This window comes from Rhinatrema bivittatum, chromosome 2, assembly GCF_901001135.1.
Source record: "Rhinatrema bivittatum chromosome 2, aRhiBiv1.1, whole genome shotgun sequence".
NCBI classification, from domain to species: domain Eukaryota; kingdom Metazoa; phylum Chordata; class Amphibia; order Gymnophiona; family Rhinatrematidae; genus Rhinatrema; species Rhinatrema bivittatum.
Window position 1 is genome coordinate 358,200,656 of NC_042616.1, and position 21,213 is coordinate 358,221,868.

General features: G+C 41.9%; 1 protein-coding gene across 1 annotated transcript in view; it reads left to right on the forward strand.

Annotated features, from left to right (window-relative positions):
• The first annotated feature begins 3,638 nt into the window (after window positions 1-3,638).
• Window positions 3,639-21,213, forward strand: part of LRRC14B (leucine rich repeat containing 14B) — a 62,198-nt gene continuing 44,623 nt past the window's right edge. The window contains 3 exon segments of the mRNA XM_029589930.1: window positions 3,639-3,815; window positions 3,817-4,480; window positions 4,483-4,600. Of these exon segments, the coding sequence (XP_029445790.1) occupies window positions 3,696-3,815; window positions 3,817-4,480; window positions 4,483-4,600 (902 nt within the window). The 5' untranslated portion in view covers window positions 3,639-3,695.

Here is a 21,213-nt window from a genome sequence, read left to right on the forward strand (position 1 = left end):
CTTGCCCTTTACAGAAACATAGAAACAAAGAATGGCAGAAGAAGACCAACGGCCCATGCAATCTGCCCAGCAAGCTTTCACACTTAATTTTCTCATACTTATCTGTTACTCTGACTGCTGAGTTCAGGGCCCTTATTGGTAACTTTTTGGTTCTAATTTCCTTCCACCCCGGCATTGATGTAGAGAACAGTGCTGGACCTGCATCAAAAGTGAAGTATCAAGCCTAATTGGTTTAGGGGTAGTAACCGCTTGCAATAAGCAAGCTATTCCCATGCTTATTTTTTTTCCCAGATGTGCAATTTAGTCTTTGTTGGTTGTTGTCTGAATATAAATCCTCTTTTTTTCACCCCCTGTCGTTGAAGCAGTGAGCTGTGCTGTATATTCAAAGTGAAGTATCAGGCTTGATTGGTTCAGGGTAGTAACCGCCCTAACAAGCAAGCTACTCCCACGCTTATTTGTTTACCCAGCCTGAGCAATTTAGTCCTTGTTGGTTCTTGTCTGAATATAAATCCTCTTTTCTTCACCCCCTCCTGCTGAAGCAGCAGTGAGCTGCGCTGTATATGTATTCAAAGTGAAGTATCGGGCTTATTTGGTTTGGAGTAGTAACTGCCGCAACAAACAAGCTACTCCCACGCTTATTCGTGAATGCAAATCCTTTTTCCCACATTTCCTCTTGCAGTTGAAGCATAGAGCAATATTGGAGTCGCATTAACCGTGTTGTATGTTTATTGAATAAGGGTATTAATCACCAGGTAGTAGCCGTCATTCCTCGGATTGACTCATGGACCCGACCTCTGCTTTGTCCGACTACGCCGTTGATCTTCTCCTGGACCCGACCTCTGCTTTGCCTGACCACGCCATTGATCTTCTCCTGGACCCGACCTCTGTTTTGCTTGACTACGCCATTGATCTGCTCCTGGTCCCGACCACTGTCCTGTCTTGCCACTGCTCCTGGATTGCCGCCTGCCCTGACTTTAGCCCGTTCCACGACGCTCCTCTAGTCTTGGTCCTGGACATGGCCTGTGTTTGAAAAAGGTTTGGATAAGTTCTTGGAGAAGAAGTCCATTACCTGCTATTAATTAAGTTGTCTTAGAAAATAGACACTGCTATTACTAGTAACAGTAACATGAAATAGACTTAGTTTTTGGGTACCTGCCAGGTTCTTATGCCTGGATTGGCCACTGTTAGAAACAGGATGCTGGGCTTGATGGACCTTGGTCTGACCCAGTATGGCATGTTCTTATGTTCTTAAAAGTATGGAGTCTGTAATTGGCAGTAGAGGAGAAGGGATCGGATTACTATTCAGTGTTTGTGGCATGGAATTGGATTGTGATGATAATATGATGCAACTCGCTGGTCAAGGTCTGATTCCTGATGGGGCGGGTAGAGGGGTAGGTTAGGGAGAGGGAAGGGGTGATAGGACTTCCTTTATATTATTATGGGAAGACTTGGATTTGTACTTTCAGATGTGATTGTTACTATTACATGCCAATAAAAGAGCTAAAAAAAATAAACAACAAAAAAGGGGGGCAAAGAGAACAGGAGCAGAAATATCTGAAGACCCTCCATCAGGATCTCTCACTCTCAGGGACAAGGATACAGGTTAGGTACGAGAGTCTGAACAGTTTAGACTAAGATAGGATTTTTCTGTGGCTAAGGGGATCCCATCCCCATAGATTTCCTTGAACATCTAGAATAGTTCACTCACTGAGTGAAGAAGAGATAAGCTATTTATTTATTTAAAAGTATTTATATCCCGCCCCTCTCAAGTTCGGGGGCAGGTTACAGCATAACATACATATTTTAAAGAAATAATACAGCAACAAAACATACATAATACATAATAATAAGCTAAAGTCCAGGGATTAGAGAGACAGGACACATACCCAGAGAAAGAGAAATATCTATAAAAACATAGCTGTAATCTTACTCTTTAGATTGACTGGACATTGATTTAACTTTAAAAGAATCAGTAAACTTTATTTTGAATACCCAGCAAAGAGTTCAGCCTGTTTTGTCCCAGCATCTCATCCCTTGAGATCAGCAACTAACAACACATTCGGGAGAATAGCACTCCATCACTTGGGCATCAAAGGACCACCTTTACCCTCAAAGAAAGAATCCACCCCTTGAGGGCTGGGGAGAAGGGGAAAATAAGTGTGGAGACAGCCCCCAGCAAGTAAATATTTTTATGGCCTTTAAGGATCATCCAAATCCTGGACAAAGCGTTACATGTGTATATAGAGGGAACTAGTCCATTGTGATGGGTTCATATGTGTCTTTGCCTCTGCCCCTTTGTTTTAAAATTTGGAAGAGAGATTGGTGGGGCTTCCAGTGCTTCTCCTTTGGCCATGTGTGTCCTGTCCATGTCCGTACTTTCTTGCTCCACAGAGTCTGGTGTGCTACACAATATTTTTGGTAATATAGATGTGCCTGGGGCTTGAAAAGGTTGGGAAATACTGCTGTAGAGAGCCACTTTAGACTGCACAGTGCTTCTATCAGCCCTGAATGCCTGAAAGACTTGAGAATGGCCAATCTAAAACTGATCTTTAATGTGAAAGAGTGAAAATAGTTTTAGTAAATATAAGGCGCTCTTGTGCTCTCCACCACCCCCTCTCCCCCATAGCCAAACCACACACCCCACACATTCCCCTTATACAAATCTATGTTGGAAAGCATTCCCAAAGCCATGCTGCTGCAATCCTTTTCCCACTTGATTTTGTGTCTTCTAGCTCTCTGAGATACTTCATATGGAGGTTGTATCACCTGAGGAGAAGCATCCAGAATGCACTTGTCTGCTTTAGATTGCAATGCCTCCTGGGAGTGGGGAACAACTGGTCCTTCTTTGGCAGCAGGAGCTTGACCAGGAGTTGAGGGTTGACCTCAAACAATTTTGTTGTGCATAACTGAGGGAGCAGCATGGCTGCATCTGATTCAAAGTGCACAGGAGCCAGAGGTTTGAGGGGAAAAGCTCACACATACATTTTTGTGTGTATAAATAGTCATTCTTTTTGTTGGCTGAGATAGTTGCATTTTTAAAACCGTGCAACTCTTGCCACTGCTGTCTGAAAATGCAGGATAATTTTTCTGTGACTACATTTACCTTTTTTTTTTTTTTGTAAATGATATTTTATTAGAAGATGTACAACCAGTATAATATCAAAACAGTATCGATTTTAACATCTAACAGAACACAAATTACAATTTGCAATGTAGCATCTTACATCTTCAACTTTTCTTGAATGCTACTAGCCTAAAACCGTAGACAAATACACATGCATTTACCTATTTAAAAGCATTACTGGAAATCACCCTCAGTGTTCTTCTCCTCTCTCAGGTTCCTCTGTTAGTACATACATAGAACTGTGGCTTTTAAACTGAAGCTCTCCTTTTTGTGTGTAGCCATTAAAGAAAATCCTCCATTAGTTATTTTTTCAAAGGCTTATTTCTGAAAAGCTTAGAATTGCTACATGGACAATAAGGTGAAAAACAATTTGCTAATGATAAGTATATTGAATCTATTCCAAAAATAGAAATTTAAGATTCCAGCATGTGACTGCTATCTCTCCTTTCCCAAAACATTCCAGACAACAGCTGCTTCTAAAAATATTGCAGACTGGTTAGTGACACAGCTTCAGCTAGAAATACTAGCTGCTCAGTAGTTATGATGAAAAGGAATCGAACGCAGCAAAAAGATGAAGACACTGAGGTTTATTAGTGCGGAGGCTTTGGTATCAAATACGGTGATTGCTAGGCACAACCTAAAGAGTTTTGCACATAACCTTTATCCTCTTCTTTTCAAAGCCAGTTACTTGGCTGGAACAAGGTGAAATAATCCATGACCTTGTGGAAAACTGGCCACTGGAAGACTTTAACCTTGGGAAATTGTTAGGAAGCACATTGGACCACCAAGAAGACATAAGCCATTGGACATGCCGCGTTAATTTGGAAGCTTGTCTAACTGGATTAAGGGACTATGTGTTAAATTGCTCTGCTACTTACGCAAAGAGACTAAAAGTGGTAGATCTCACTGGTATAAAAGATGTTGAAGTTCAGCTTTGCAAATGCAAGACCACTTTGGGTAGTTGGGCAAGAACAGGGTTGCTTTCACAATTGTGCTTTGATCTGCTTGTTGAGATGCAAAAGGAGCAGTTCAATCCAGCTATTTTTGACATTACTATTGATGTCCTTGTTAACTTGTTCGTTACTGAGCGCAACTACGAGCTAGTGATGCAGGTCTTACTGATGAGATGTCATTCTCCTTTAAAAATTCGGTGTATGGCATTCAGAGCTGATAATTAGCTCTATGGAAGTTATTTTACATCATAAAGCTCACAGAGCCTACTAGCCTTGCGAAAACTCGAATAAGTTCACAATATCCGTTTAGAAATGGAACATTTGGAGATTCTTCTCAGTAATGTGAGCTTCCCACAACTAACATCTCTTACCTTGCCTGCCAGAGCTTTCATGTGCGCAGGTTCACAGAAGAAGATGAATCCATTCTTACCAGAATTGGAGAGAAATTAAGTAATATGACACATCTGACTCAGCTGAGCCTGGCATTCTCTACACTCTCAGGAAAATTACGAAAATTACTCAGGTAAGATAAATGATAGCTATTTTATTATTAGAAAGCATGAGAGAGGGCAAACAAGATAGATTACTGTTTTTCTTCTATCTAGGATGACTGCAAAAACGAGTGCACCATAATTGCCAATCTTTATATCACATCTTTGTATCTCAAAAACCACCATTGAGCAACAGTATAGACATGGGGAAAGATCTGAGGTCAATAAGAGAGCAGATAGGGCAAGGAGAAATAGCTGTAAAAGCCAGAGGCAAACCTAGATGTTGTTGCTATCATGGTTCAAAGATTCCCTAAATGGGATCAGGGCTATAGGAAAGGGCAGGTTTGGTGGGTAACAATCTGAGACAGCATGCCTTGTTACAAGGGACGGGGCCTTCATCAATGATGCAGCCACATCATTGGAGGAGGACCCCAACTGGCCAATAGTGTACAATCACTCATTAGAAAGGGGCCCCCTGCAGCCAGCCAGAACTTTGAAAGATGTCTTCTTTGGCCCTCTCCCCCGCAGGACTGAGCAGGGAGCCAGTTAGCCCAGTGATGGCCTGAAAGCGATACTACTAGTCCAGTTTATTATCTGTTTTAGGAGGACAGAGATGACAGATAAGCAAGAGTAGCTGCTATATAAGGTCAGCTTTCAAAGCAATTTATGTGGGTAAAGGGTTGTTTTAGCCACAATATTCAGCTGTCTAAAAATTGTCCGGAGGTAAAAGTTTGCATTTTGTTCTACAATGTATATACTTTTATTTATATTGAAAAGAGGGATTCCCAGAGCATGTTTAGGTTAGGGGAGGAAAAGTGTACATGTAGATTGCAATTTCAAATCCTCCTTACATAATTTTCCAGTAAAACTTGTCTACAGAAAAGCAGGTGCAAGTGACTGTGCATAGTTTGTATCCACAACACGTTGCAAGAAAAAAGTACATGCATAGTTTTGCTATGAAAATTGGTGCAAATCCTACAGGTAAAAAGGATGCACAGTTCTTGTTCCAATGTGGACAGTGTGAACATTGCAACCCTCCTTTTTTAGGGCAATATTCCCAAAGGGAAAGTAAACACATACTTTCACTTTATAAACTGGTGAAGGAAAATGTAACCTACAGAAATTTGCACTTGCTTTTTCTGTGGATACTTTTCTGACCAAAACATATGAAGGCTAATTATTTAAAAAAAAACCTCCAACGGCTAACTTATCCAGGTAAAGTTAGCTAAATAAGATAACTTGGATATTCAGTGGGATAAATGTGCTACTGAATATCCCCGAATAAAGGTATTTGGGAAAGCCTGAATAACTTACAATCTAACTGGCTAAATATTGCCAATTAGGTTGCAAAATTATCTGGGTAGGTTTACTCAGATAACTAACTTAGGCCCTAGATTCACTAATACCACCGGGCTCTTTGAATCGCGCGGTACAAGTGGCAAAGCGGGGGATGGCCCATCATAAAAGGTGGTACTATTGGGTGAGAAATTGGCAGCAAAAAGGGTTCTTACCTTTTTGTTGTCCACGATGTCTTCACGGTGTCCGCACCAGTGCTGCCTCTACTCCTTCTGTTCTGGTCTTGACGCTGCCCCGACTCCGCCCCCATTTAGTGATCGCACGCAAAAAGGGACTTTTCACGTGCGATCGCTTTGGAAAATGACCCCCTTAATGAGTGATATTTAAAGAATATTATTGGTTAAGGAGTGATTAAAATTAAAAAAAAAAAAAACCTCACATGAGGGCCTTGCAGCCCAATCATGTGACCCACGCCAAAGATCCTCAAGACCCCAAAATGATAAAGTAGAGAGCTCTACTGCTCCGCCTCCCCCCCTGCCCAAATTTTAAAAAATACATTGTTTGTGCTGCTGCAGTTTAAACCTTCCCCCTCCTTCCCCAACCCACTAAATGCAGTCTTACTATTCCCCCCCCCCCTGCCCTTCTGATCCCAAGCTTTTAAAGTCAGCTGGGAGCTCAAATTTTACGTCCATCTCCTGGTGCATTCTGCTAGTTACGTGAGTGGGTGATGTCATTTCCTCATGGAGAAAGCATTTCTCTTTTTTTTTTTTTTTAATTATTTCTTTATTCAATTTTAACACAATATCAAAAAAAAAACTTGGTTACATAAATTTGGCATCAATATAATAAGACTAATGAGAAATTGCAGAGAGTTGCATAACAGACCACATATGGGAAAGAAATCTATAAGAAACATAATGCAATAAGAAAACTAAGCTATCATATCATTTCAAGGCCCAATAATAAACTTTAAGGAATAGCATTATACCAATAGTGGCTAACTTATTAATCAGAAATGATCCAGTTGGGTTACTTCATAAAAAACATAACTATTACCCGTTGCAGGCATGGACTCTTAGACCGAGGTGGAGTTAACACAACCTGCGGGGAGGAACTCTGCAGATCTCCACCATCGGCTGGTGGAGCTGGCTGTGGCAGAGGTCCAACTGGAGACCAGCCCTCATTCTCCTTAGGTTGAACCCTTGGGTGCTGGGGCCTCTGTGGACGAGGTAGTAATCTATGAAGGTAGTTGAGTTGCAGGCCAGGGTCCTGGGTAGACTGAATACAAACAGAGTTAGTGGCAGGCAATGGTCAGTGGCAGGCAGAGTTTAATCAGGGTTGTGAATCAAGCAAAAGTCCAAACTAGAAGTGCATCTGAGGGAAGGTAGAATAGAGAAGCAGGAACAGCATAGGCGAGCAGGAGGACACTGAAAACTGAAGACTTGACTATGAAGACAAAGACAAGGCACTGAAGACTGACCAAGGAACTGAAGAACAAGACCAGGACTGCCAGGACGCGGAACAAGAACAAAGAACTGGAACACAGAGACAACAGTGAGGCAGAGCACTACTACTGAGGTAGTCAACCTATTGCCGAGGCCCTGGTAGCAGGAAGGAAGGGCCTTTTAAGGTCCAAGGCTGTGAGATCATCAAGAGGGGACACGGGTCTTTTCCTGCCAAGTCCTTTTAAGTTTAGCAAGGGAGCATGTGTGTGTGCCTAAGGGGACCATGTCTTGCAGGGCTTGGCGGTGGCATCCTGTTGCGAGAAGTTGCTAACAACATCCTGCCATGGGCGGTGGCACGGTGCATCGGGAAGTCCTAACTGCGCCTGGATGCAGCACTCCCAACTGGACCAGGGTAGAAATGAAAGTGGAGGTCCACGGGGTTAGCGTAACATAACCATGGTATTTAAGTATATACTTGCAGGGATATTTCAGTTGGAAAATTCATCCAATATTGAAGAGCTTTTGCCTTCTTCCAAGGAAAAGTTTATTTATTTTTATTTATACAATCAGTTTTATTCTGCAAAGTCATAAGATATCAATGCAGTTTACAAACTTAAAATACAAGCATAAAAACTAATAATAAAAAAAAGACAAACAACTTGAGATGCTATTTTGAATTCCACTGTATAATCGAGGCTAATATCAATTCCATTCATTACTTCTGCCTATGATACTATAGCTCCAAAATGTCTCAGAAATAGCCAAGTCTTTAAACTTCTCTTAAATTTGGGAATGGATAATTCACATCGCAATGATTCTGGCATATTATTCCATAGGATAGGTCCACCTATGAAAATGGTTCAGTCTCTAATCTCACCTATGTGTGCTGTTTGATAGAAGGGATTTCTAACAGCCCCTTATTTTGTAATCGTAAAGATCACAGGGAATATACTTTCTTAAGGCTGCACCAAGCCATAGGTGTTTACCTGATTGATTAACTTATGGATAAGCATAAAGATTTTGTATTTAACTCTTAATGATATAGGAAGTCAGTGCAATTTAGCAAGGACTGGGGTAATATGATCAAACCTCGTGCTTCCAGATAATAAGCGAGTTGCTGAATTTTGAAACAGTTGTAATTATCATAGTGCTGAATCAGGAAGACCAAGCAGTAATCTAAATATGCCAGAGGGCTCTAACAGGGGCTTAAGCCTCTTCAACAAGCACATTTTGTAGAATCCAGTTCGAATTGTTTGTTTGGTTTGAGCAGACATTGAAAGCAGACATTAGGTATCCCTCACCACATCAGGGAAGAAAGATCTTTTGACCATAAATACAATTTTTATGACGAAAAAAAGATCAAAACCAACTGCTTATCAGATTCTTTAAGAAACTCAACCAAAACAGTAGCCATATCTTCAATATGTGAATTGAAAATCTCCAAAAGGCAGAGATATGAAAGGGATCTTCTTTGAGATCATTTTCAGCCATTGGGGAACTCACAGAAGACAAATAATAGACTTTAATAACTGAAGGAATGTTTTTCTTTGGAGAAGCCTAAGAGATCAATTAAAACATTTTTCAAGCATCAACTTTGGAGAAATAATTGTACATCTGGGAAAATTCAGCATCCTAAGATTACATCTTTTAATATGATTCCCAAGGTTTCCAATCTCCTCTGCAGATTTAAATCTCTCTCATGATAGCAGTATTGTGCTCAAATACAGTAGAGATCTTATTTTCAATAAAAGACAATTTCTCAACATGTTCCTGAATTTTCTGAGATAGATCATTAAGCTGCAAAGGCATGTTCCCCATGGTGCCCAACATGGAGTCAATTCTAGATGATAAAGTAACCTCTAATCTGGTAATAGCAATTCATAGAGTATCCAGTGTTATTGTGGCTATTTTATCTAGATGACTCAAAGGTATATAGGAACTCAAGGAACTAGTCAAGGCAGCCCCTCTCAAAATCAGGGGGAAAAGGAGGACCTTCCATAACTTTACCCTTTGTCCAGTGAACCTGCCTAGCTTGAGTTCTTAGCCTTTGAAGGAATAGGACAGTCAGGGTTGAGAGAGGTCGACCCACCAATTGATCAAAACTGGTAGCTCCAAGTTCAGCACACCAGTACAGTCTTGGCTTGTAAAATGAAAACCCTCTAAAGTTGGCTGGACAAGAAAGAGCCAGGTATGAAGGTCCTGATACTACCTTTACACTTCTTCCCATTGCAGAAGAAGCTCTAGTCAAAACTTGCAATAAGGGTAAAACTGCAAAAATGCTCCCGGTGCCTACTGCCAGTAATACAATGAATTCCTCGTCTTGGCTTTTAAATCCCATTGACACAGTCTTGTTAAAGATTTTGCGTGAGGACATTAGTAAATCTATCACTAATATTGTAAGCCCACTTAGCCTAGCTCTTGCAATAATGGGACGTCCTCACAAGAAGCCAGGCAACTCTTTTCCATGCTTTTGACCTAAATCAACCAGTCATCCTGATACAATTAACAAAGATGCCACCCCTGTGAAAGGATGCCACTATCACCACCATGACCTTAGAGGTGGTCTTGGGCATAGTGGCTAGCTGGAAGGGCAGGGCCTGAAACTGATAAGGATGTACCAGAATGGCAAACCTTAGGAACTGTGATGTTCCCAGTGAATGGGAACATGTAGAAATGCCTTCATCAGATCTAGAGATGGGAGAATACCCCTGATTGCACTGCCATTCTTACGGAGCACAGAGTTTCCATATGGAAATGAGTCTCCCGCAAATGACGATTGATTCCTTTGAGATCTAGGATGGGCCGAAAGGATCCCTCCTTTTTATAAAACAAAAGAAATGAAATAGCAGCCGGTATTTTCTTGTGATTCTGGAACAGGAATTACAGCCTTCAAGTCCAACAGCCCCTTAAGGAAGTCTCCAGTGCCACCTTTTGTAGGGAGTTGTAAGGAGAGACCACAAAGGCATCCAGAGGAATTTGAAGAAACTCCAGAGCATAGCCTTCTATTAACACTTCCAGGACACAGCTCTGATAAAAATGAGACAGACAAGGTGCTCTACTCCCGGAGACCGCATTCATCCAAAGGCTTCATGAATTGAAAAGAGTGAGACTTACCAAAGGTTGAGATCTCTGAGTAGTCATTCCCCTATAGGGATGACAATGCCTGTAGCCTCTAGCATGGTCTCTTGCCCAAAAGGACGCAATGCCATCTTCTTATCCTCTGTCAAACGACGGACCTGGTATTCCCCCTCATCTATGTACCATGTTCTCCAACTCACTTCCAAATAAAAAGGAACTCTTAAAGGGTAAAATTGTGAGATTGGACTTAGAAATTGTATCTGCCCAACAAATTTTGCATTCCACAGCTGATGCCTGCCCAATCTTAAGGAAGTCATCCCTCTGGCGGCAGAGCAAACCAAGTTACAGCTGCAGCAACTAAGACGACAGCTCCAGGTTCCAACATCACTCTGCTGTTTGACCCCGCTCCTTCAGGCTCTTAAGAGAGACGTAGACTCACCCAATCCACCAGGGAGTAACAAGAGGCAATTTGCAAGTTCACTGCCATGATTTCAAGGCCTGCTTAAGGATAGCTTCAATTCTTCTATCCTGAGGATCTTTCAGAGCTATCCCTCCTTCTATTGGAATGATGGTCTGTTTAGACAAAAAACCCACCAGCACTTCTATCTTTGGAAAACATAACTGTTCTTTCGCCACCGGCTCCAAGGGGTACATCCGCCAAAGTGTACCCGCCTTTAAGGTTTGCTTCTGGAGTGTTCCATACAAGGGCAGTCAACTCTTGAATTGCATCCAAGAGGGGAAAGAAACAAGATGCTTGCATGGGTGACCAAAATGGGATCCGTTGTTTGTGCGCCTGTAGAGTCACCCCCAGTCATACCCAGCGGCTTCAGAGTCTGAGATAACAGACTCAGTAACTCATCACTTGAAAGAAATGGAGCAGAGGTCTAAATGGCTCTAAATCCTGAGGAATTTCCCCCTCATCCAGAGGGGAAAAACCCAAATCCTCATCAGAATCATCTGTATCCACATCCTCCTGCATATCATCAGGGACTCCCATACCATGGAGCTTGTGCACAGTGACAACAACTGGGAATCCTGAGTACATGATCCCATTTTGAAGGTATCAACATCTCTAGCTGGGCGCACCTGCAGAAATATCTATAGTCCCTGGAAATCCCATTCAGGAAAAGGAGGATGGGCCCATACCAGGCCCTATAGACCCTAACCTGACGTCCTCGGATTGAACATCTCCTGAAGATGTTTCCGGCCCAGGATCAAATGATGAAGAGGACACCCTCAATGAGTCACTTTCAGCTGCTGTCCCCATTGACTGAGGGGACAGCCCAGTGACCAGGCAGTGCTAGCATAGACTCGCAGATATCCTTGGCTATATTGCCCTTATATGGCAAGCAACACAGATCGCTAGGCGTTTTAGACTTCATCACTGGCACCATACTGCCTTGCTTTCCTTGTGTGCCTAAGTAAAAGACATGCTCAAGTACACTCACAGTATGCTCGCCCTCAAGCAGGCACCCAGTACATGCTCAAGTAGGTGCTCAGTGCGCACTCAAGTCAGTGCTCAGCACGTGCTGAATCAAGTAGGTGCTAAGTCTTAAATAAGTGCTCCACAAATATAGGCTGCGGCCTTGTGCACATAAGTAGGCTTGCACGTGTGGATCTACATCACCACACCGCCATGTGACAAGCAAGCACACAAACAAGCATGTGAAAACGCAGCCGCTGTCTACTACGAGGCTTGAAGAACCAAGCCTGGAGCAGGGCCTAGCCAGAGGCTGTTCAACCCGCCTGCACCGTCACCGTACCTCACCAAACTCCCCAGAGAAGTAAGAGAGAAGAAGGAAAAGATGCCAACCACGGAAGACCCAGTAAGGTAGGAATACAGAAAATAAAATCTCCCTACTCTCTGCCTTCTTTTCCTTATGCTTTTTTTTTTTTTTTGCCTGAGCTCAGCCATCCCTGGCTAAGAGTGTGACTGGGCCTCTGGCTGGGGGGGGGGGGGGGGGGGGGGGAGAAGGCAAAAGCCTTCACCACCAATCTTCCCTCATCCTTCAATTGCTTTGGCCTTTTATTTTATTAATTAAGTCCACGCCTGAAAGGCTGCTCGACTAAAGTCAATCAACTAAGGGAGGAACCCATTGGTGTCACCTCAGGAGTACAAACAGTGCGATAAACTTCTCCTTTTCTTCTTAATCTTCCTCTTTTTGTCTACGAGCAATCCCAAGTTGGGAAATGCATGCCCACTATGTGCTGAAGACAGAGAATACTGGCTATATATCCATGACATCAACTTTTACTCTGTCTCCATCTGCTGGTAGAGATGCATAACCCATTTGTAGAGATTGGCCTGCATGAGTGCAGAGGGAACAATGGATTTCCCCAAATAATCCATGTTGTTAATGGTTTATAGACTTTTCTTCCAGGAAACTTGTCTAAACCAGCTACACTAACCCACTTTCTCCACATCCTCCAGCAACAAATTCCAGAGTTAATTATGCGTTGAGTAAAAAAAAATGTCTCCTGTTTGTCTTAATGTATCACTTAGTAACTTCATTGCATGTCTTCTAGTCTTTGTACTTTTTGAAAAACAACTGATTTGCGGTTTACCTCTTCCGACCGTGCTCCTTATTTTATAGACCTCTATCATATTTTTCCTTCAGCTGTCTCTTCTTCAAGCTGAAGAACCCTAGTCTCTTTAGCCTTTCCTCATGTGGGAATCATTCTATCCACATCATTTTGGTCACCCTTCTAATTCTGCTATATCTTTTTCTGAAATGCAGTGACCAGAACTGCACACATTACTCAAAGTGCGGTTGAACCATGGAGCAATACAGAGGCATTATGATATTCTCTGCATACTTGTTTAGATCTCTCTGTATATATGTTTAGATCTCTATCCCTGTATGCTTTAGAAAGAAGACCACTAACCATTTTAGTAGACACTTTCTGGACCAACTCCAAGCAATTTATATTCTTTTGAAGGTGCAGTCTCCAGAATTGTACACAGTATTCCAAATGAGGCAGGGGCAATATGACCTCCTTTTTTCTGCTGGCCATTCCTCTCCTATGCATCCAAGCATCTTACTGGCTTTTGCCATCACTTATCCACCTGTTTGGCCACCTTTAAAATCATCAGCTATGATGGTGTTCAGATCTTGTTTTTTCTTTTATGCTTAGAATTTTACCTCCAATACTGTACATTTCCCTTGGGTTCTTGCACACTAAATGTATTACTTTGCATTTTTAACATTAAATCTTAGCCGCCAGATCCTAGACCATTTCTCAAACTTTGCTAGATCCTGCCTCATGTTTTCCACATCTTTTTGGCTAGTTTTTCTCTGTTGCAGATTATGGTGTCTTCTACAAAAGACAAACCTTTCCCAACAATTGTTCTGCTATGTTATTCATGAAAATGTTGAAAAGAACCAATTCATGGACCGATCCCCGATGCACACCACAAGTAACACCCCTCAGCTGCAGGCCTTCTTGGATGAACATGTTGTGCTAGATAACTGCCAATTTGGCTTCTGCCCAACTTACTCAGACTCTAATACTCTCACGTTCAGACATGGTGACACAGATTATCTATATTATTTACAGATTATTTGATGTATCCTCTGCGTCTGACACCATAAATTATCAAATCCTTTTTGACCAATTAACAAATCTAGGCATTTCTGCAACTGCCCAAGATTGGTTCTCATCTTACTTATGTGGACATTACCAAGAGTTAAGAAATGGCCTGCAGTATCTATCTGGTTCCCATTAAAGACAGGTGTGCCTCAAGGCTCTGCACACTTTCAGTGCTGCTATTCAATATTTGGTTCAAATCTATCATCTCCTTGCTAACCTCAAACAGATTATTGGATTTTTTTTCTCATGACTGTTTTTTTCTTCCAATTTCATCTATTATAGATGCTACTTTTTCTCATATCTCATGTTATTTAAGGAATTTGAACAATGGATGTTTGAGAAAGACTGGTCTTAAATCTTGTCAAGAAAGATAATTCTACTGAGCAGGTTTCCACACATTGATGTTCCTCTGTTTTTTTTCAGTTTAAGAATCATGAAATCATGATTTACCCCATAGTAAGGAACCTGTGAGTAGTTTTTGAATCCAATCTTTCCATTCCCAGCACAGGTGAACGCTATGGTGATGGAATCTTTCTTCAAACTGCAAATTCTGAAATGGCTTTAAATATTTCCTAAATCACAACCTTTTTCAGAGAGTGGTTATGATTTAGAAAATCAGACATTTATCTTATCTGTAACTCTTTTTTTTACTGGCATGCCAGGATATGTTATAAGAACCCTGCAAATCAAACAAAATTCAGCTGCTCAAATATTAACTGGTAGCCTCAACTCCCCCTTGGTCTAAGGGTTCACCAGCATAACAGATTGCCAAGGCCATGGACCCGGCGGAGGTCTCCACCCTGCAGGCCATTCCAGGCTTGGCCCAGAAAATTCTGGAGTAGGCAACATGTTCTTGAAGCTCTAGCGGCCTGTATGGAGCACTTCAGTGCCCGCCTAGACTCCTCTGTGCCAGTGGCATGATGACTGTCTTCTCCAGTGCCTCTCCAATGCTCCATCATACCACTTCCAGTTTCTCCCCACTATTCTGGGGAACCTCAACACTATTGAGGTTTCATTAACCAGTGCCACATGCATTTTTGTCTTCAAGCGGCATGGCTTCCAGATGATGCTACTAAAATGACCTATTCTTTCCTTGTTGGAGGGTAAGGCCCTCATCTGGGCTTCTCCCCTGTGGGAGCACTCCGATCCCATCCTTCGGGATCTTCCCCAGTTTTTGGAACTCTTCAAGACAGTGTTTGATGACCCAGGTCGCCTGGCCATTTCCAGCTCTGAACTCCTCCACATCCACCAGGGTAGTAGTTCTCTCTCCGACTACACTATCGAATTCCGGACCCTGGCCACAGAACTCCACTGGGGAGAGGAATACCTTCGCTCCATCTTTTTGATAGCTTGGCATCCCAAATCAAGGATGAACTGGCAGCTCAGGAGCTCCGGCCTCTTTAGACTCCCTTATAGAGTTGGCCGGTAGGATTGACTGTTTCCTCCAGGAATGGTCCTGAGAACTACAACACTCTAGGAGGCGCAAGGCATTCACCAATCACCCTAGGCATCCCGCTCCACCTCCAGGATCCTCCCCCGCCTCTAGAATTCCGACAGAGGAGCCAATACAACTGTACCGTGGCCGGCTGACTCCTGAGGAACGCCTTTGGTGCTGCCAGGCTGGACTTTGTCTTTACTGTGGTGAGGCCGGTCACATATTAGCTAGATGCCTGATAAGGCCATTAAACTCCCAGGCCTAGGATTCTTCAGGGAACTGTTCCTAGGCCTCACCATGGAGTGAAAACACATTGATCTGGCAATTCTTAAAGACGAGTTCCTCCCTTTGATTTCCAACCTCCCTGGGAACACCACTGACACTATGGTCAATATCTGGAACTCTCCCTATCCAACACAATGGACAAGATAGCCCCTCTAAAAAAGCTCTCTCACAGCAGAACATCATATGCATCATGGTACACCCATAACTAGCCCTGCATAAGAAAGAGCTTCATAAATCTAAATATGCTTGGAAGAAATGCAGAACACCTTTAAATCAAGATCTTTTTAATAGAAAGTTTACCCTTTATCAAGCAGCTGTCAATTTAGCCAAGAAAAATTGCTATTCTAAACGCATTCAGGCTGCCAATAATAACCTGCAGATCCTTTTTAATACTATGAAATCCATAACAAAAAATCATGATCACAGACCCAAACACCCCAAAGCCAACTCACCTAATGAATTATGTAATGCATTTAGAAACTATTTCCACTTCAAATTCAAAATTTAGTTTATTTAATTACACTGTCCAGACTTGCCTCATCCAGCCTCGTCTTTTCCAGGCTCCCTTGTCCAGCCTTGCCTTATCCTATCTGCTTTGTCCAGCATCTTCAGGGTGTCTTCATCCACTTTTGGTCTGACTCTCCAGATCTTGATCCTTTGACTTGGACTTGACCCCTTGCCTGGATCTGTCCACGATAGCCTGCGTCTGGGACCTGACCACTTTTGCTACCTGCCTGCCCCGATTTTGGCCTCTGACGCCATTAATCTGCTGTATGCCCTGACCCCGGAGTGCCTTTAGACTCTAGTTCTCTTCACCGCTATAGGGACCCTCCTAAGTTCTGCTGGCCTTCAGAATCCAAAAGCTCAACCTGCGGAGGAGGCAGCTGGTATAGGTAGAAGCTCCAAACTGTCCCACTCCAAGAGGCGTGGTCACTGTTAAAAAATACCATTCTAGAAGCACAGTCCAGATGTATTCCACACATTAAGAAAGGTGGAAAGAAGGCAAAACGATTACCGGCATGGTTAAAAGGGGAGGTGAAAAGCTATTTTAGCCAAAAGACCTTCATTCAAAAATTGGAAGAAGGATCCAACAGAAGAAAAATAGGATAAAGCATAAACATTGGCAAGTTAAATGTAAGACATTGATAAGACAGGCTAAGAGAGAATTTGAAAAGAAGTTGGCTATAGAGGCAAAAACTCACAGTAAAAACCTTTTTAAATATATCCGAAGCAGAAAGCCTGTGAGGGAGTCAGTTGGACCGTTAGATGATCGAGGGGTTAAAGGGGCACTTAGAGAAGATAAGGCCATTGCGGAAAGATTAAATGATTTCTTTGCTTCGGTGTTTACTGAAGAGGATGTTGGGGAGGTACCCGTAATGGAGAAGGTTTTCATGGGTAATGATTCAGATGGACTGAATCAAATCACGGTGAACCTAGAAGATGTGGTAGGCCTGATTGACAAACTGAAGAGTAGTAAATCACCCGGACTGGATGGTATACACCCCAGAGTTCTGAAGGAACTAAACAATGAAATTTCAGACCTATTAGTAAAAATTTGTAACTTAAAATTAAAATCATCCATTGTACCTGAAGACTGGAGGATAGCAAATGTAACCCCAATATTTAAAAAGGGCTCCAAGGGCGATCCGGGAAACTACAGACCGGTTAGCCTGACTTCGGTGCCAGGGAAAATAGTGGAAAGTGTTCTAAACATCAAAATCACAGAACATATAGAAAGACATGGTTTAATGGAACAAAGTCAGCATGGCTTTACCCAGGGCAAGTCTTGCCTCACAAATCTGCTTCACTTTTTTGAAGGAGTTAATAAACATGTGGATAAAGGTGAACCGGAAGATATAGTATACTTGGATTTTCAGAAGGCGTTTGACAAAGTTCCTCATGAGAGGCTTCTAGGAAAAGTAAAAAGTCATGGGATAGGTGGCGATGTCCTTTCATGGATTGCAAACTGGCTAAAAGACAGGAAACAGAGAGAAGGATTAAATGGACAATTTTCTCAGTGGAAGGGAGTGGACAGTGGAGTGCCTCAGGGATCTGTATTGGGACCCTTATTTTTCAATATATTTATAAATGATCTGGAAAGAAATATGATGAGTGAGATAATCAAATTTGCAGATGACACAAAATTGTTCAGAGTAGTTAAATCACAAGCAGATTGTGATAAATTGCAGGAAGACCTTGTGAGACTGGAAAATTGGGCATCCAAATGGCAGATGAAATTTAATGTGGATAAGTGCAAGGTGATGCATATAGGGAAAAATAACCCATGCTATAATTACACAATGTTGAGTTCCATATTAGATGCTACAACCCAAGAAAGAGATCTAGGTGTCATAGTGGATAACACATTGAAATCGTCGGTTCAGTGTGCTGCGGCAGTCAAAAAAGCAAACAGAATGTTGGGAATTATTAGAAAGGGAATGGTGAATAAAACGGAAAATGTCATAATGCCTCTGTATCGCTCCATGGTGAGACCGCACCTTGAATACTGTGTACAATTCTGGTCACCGCATCTCAAAAAGATATAATTGCGATGGAGAAGGTACAGAGAAGGGCTACCCAAAATGAGAAGGGGAATGGAACAACTCCCCTATGAGGAAAGACTAAAGAGGTTAGGACTTTTCAGCTTGGAGAAGAGACGGCTGAGGGGGGATATGATAGAGGTGTTTAAAATCATGAGAGGTCTAGAACGGGTAGATGTGAATCGGTTATTTACTCTTTCGGATAGTAGAAAGACTAGGGGGGCACTCCATGAAGTTAGCATGGGGCACATTTAAAACTAATCGGAGAAAGTTCTTTTTTACTCAACGCACAATTAAACTCTGGAATTTGTTGCCAGAGGATGTGGTTAGTGCAGTTAGTATAGCTGTGTTTAAAAAAGGATTGGATAAGTTCTTGGAGGAGAAGTCCATTACCTGCTATTAAGTTCACTTAGAGAATAGCCACTGCCATTAGCAATGGTAACATGGAATAGACTTAGTTTTTGGGTACTTGCCAGGTTCATGTGGCCTGGATTGGCCACCTTGGAAACGGGATGCTGGGCTTGATGGACCCTTGGTCTGACCCAATATGGCATTTTCTTATGTTCTTATGTGCGTTCACCAACTGCAGGTGTAGGCCTCAAGGGTTCTCGCTTGAGTCTGTGTCAACTATGCTGCAGCACAAAGGGGTTACACACCTGCTACCCTTTACAAGACCCTCCTGAAAAGCCCAGGACCAGGCATTTAGCCTGGTCCACCTTAAGCCACAGACAGGAAGGGAGTTCTGCTGTCAGGGCATTCTCCTTAGAAGGGGATAAGAAGCTAGGCCCAGGAAGAACACTGGGTCCCAGGGAGGAGAAGCAGCCTAGGGAAGGCCAAAACTGCTATCTTTTGTTTGAGAACTGCTAAGTTAAACAGAAATGCTTTTGTTACATTTTTTTCTGTGATTTATAAAAAGCTTATGAGTAAACAGCCAGAGTCCAGCCTGAGTCTGTTCTCTGGCCAGCCACGGCTGCTCATGGTGCCATATACCCGTTAAAGATAAAAAGCCCAATATTATCTATAGAACATCTCTTCATTTTGCAGATATTGCCAAACTTGCTTTGTTGGATATAATAAGGGATATCTTTCAATACAATAGACAGATTGAGACTTTCCTGATATATTAAACCTCAAGGAGAAAGTGGAAATACAGCAGATTCCACCATATCAGGATTGCAAAATTTATATTTTCCTTCCAACCATTCTCATTTCCTGCTCATATCACCGGAAAACAATAATACACTTCCAAAACCAACCGCACTCCTTCAAACAGCCCATGTAAGAGATCTAGGAGCTATCTTAGACAATCGTCTCAACCTCAAAACATTCATTAACCAAACCACCAAAGATTGCTTCTACAAATTACATATTCTGAAAAGAATCAAATCACTTTTTCACGCTCAGGACTTTAGAACAATCTTGCAAGCAATAATTTTTTCCAAACTAGATTATTGCAACTCATTACTACTAGGCCTCCCAGCTTCTCATACCAAACCCCTACAAATGGTTCAGAACTCCGCAGCCAGAGTCCTTACAAATTCCAGGAAAATGGACCACATCTCCCCTATCCTCAAAAACCTCCATTGGTTACCAATCCACTATAGAATCATGTACAAATCCATCAACATCATATACAAGACTATCAACCAACACACGCAACTCGATCTACAAATACCATTTAAAAAATACACTTCCGCCAGACCCATCAGGGAATACTACAAAGAGTCACTCCAAATTCCAAATGCCAAAACCTACCAACATAAATCCTTGAGTCTCAGAGCCTTCTCTTCAGCAGGTCCAGCTCTGTGGAACTCTATCCCACCTGATTTGAGACAGGAGCCATGCGCTCTAACATTTAGGAAAAGACTAAAAACTTGGCTTTTCAAAAAAGCATTTCCAAGCCTTGAATAAAACCTCACTCATCAACACAAACTCTTATGTAATAACTGGATCTAAATAAGAATCCACCTATCACAAACTTACACTCATTATTACCTGCTGGGTTTTTATTATATCATCACCATGCACTACTGTGTCATATTTAGTCTCTTGGTTACTTATTTGTACCGTTTCATATTTATGTACCGTCACATTTATTCACATAGGCTTATTTATTTACGCTGCTATACTAGTACATTAATTGGATGAAATGTAAATATTGCATTGTTCAATCTCTCCCTTCTTCCAGTTCGAAGTTAATTTTCCCTGTTTTATTGTAACTTTCTCACACCCTGTAATTGATTCACTGTATTTAAAGTTCACAGTTTTATTGGGAATATTTATTACATTACGCTATGCTTTACACACATTGTTATTTGTAAACCTGGTTGCTGTGATGCCTGTCATGAAACTCGGTATAACAAAAATAATTAATTAATTAATTAATTACATAAATATCTGACAAGCTGCATTGTAAAATCTGAAATCAAGCATATTAATCCCACCATAAACTTTATCTACCATAAAGGTTTGATAGCTGATTCTTCTAGCTTTGGCCCACCATAAAAAGCTAGAGACCTTAGATTTTGATTTAATCTCATCTTTGTGTGTGATCCAGCATGGCAGTATTTATAGCCATTACAGTAATTTAGGAAGGCAATGTCATTTTAAATAAGATACCCTGGCCAAACAGATAATGGAAGATCCATCCAAATTTAAAGCTATAAATGGAAGTTACTGATCAAAGGTGTAATGTAACTGGTCCCCTTTTTTTGTGCTTTATCCTTTACTAGATCCGGGTTTGAGTCCCAATGTGGGGAAAGATTAACTTCCAGGGCCCTAGGTGCAATCAACTACAACAGCTTCACACTCTAGCCTCAAAATCTCTTGAAAATGCCAGAAGGGGAAAATCAAAGGCAGGGGTACCGAACTCAACACCACAGGCAAAAACCTTTGAGTCACATCAGGGTTCATTTATCCCTTGCACATCCAGGAAGGGAAAACAAAGAAATCCAAAGGAGTCCAGGTTTGGTGTT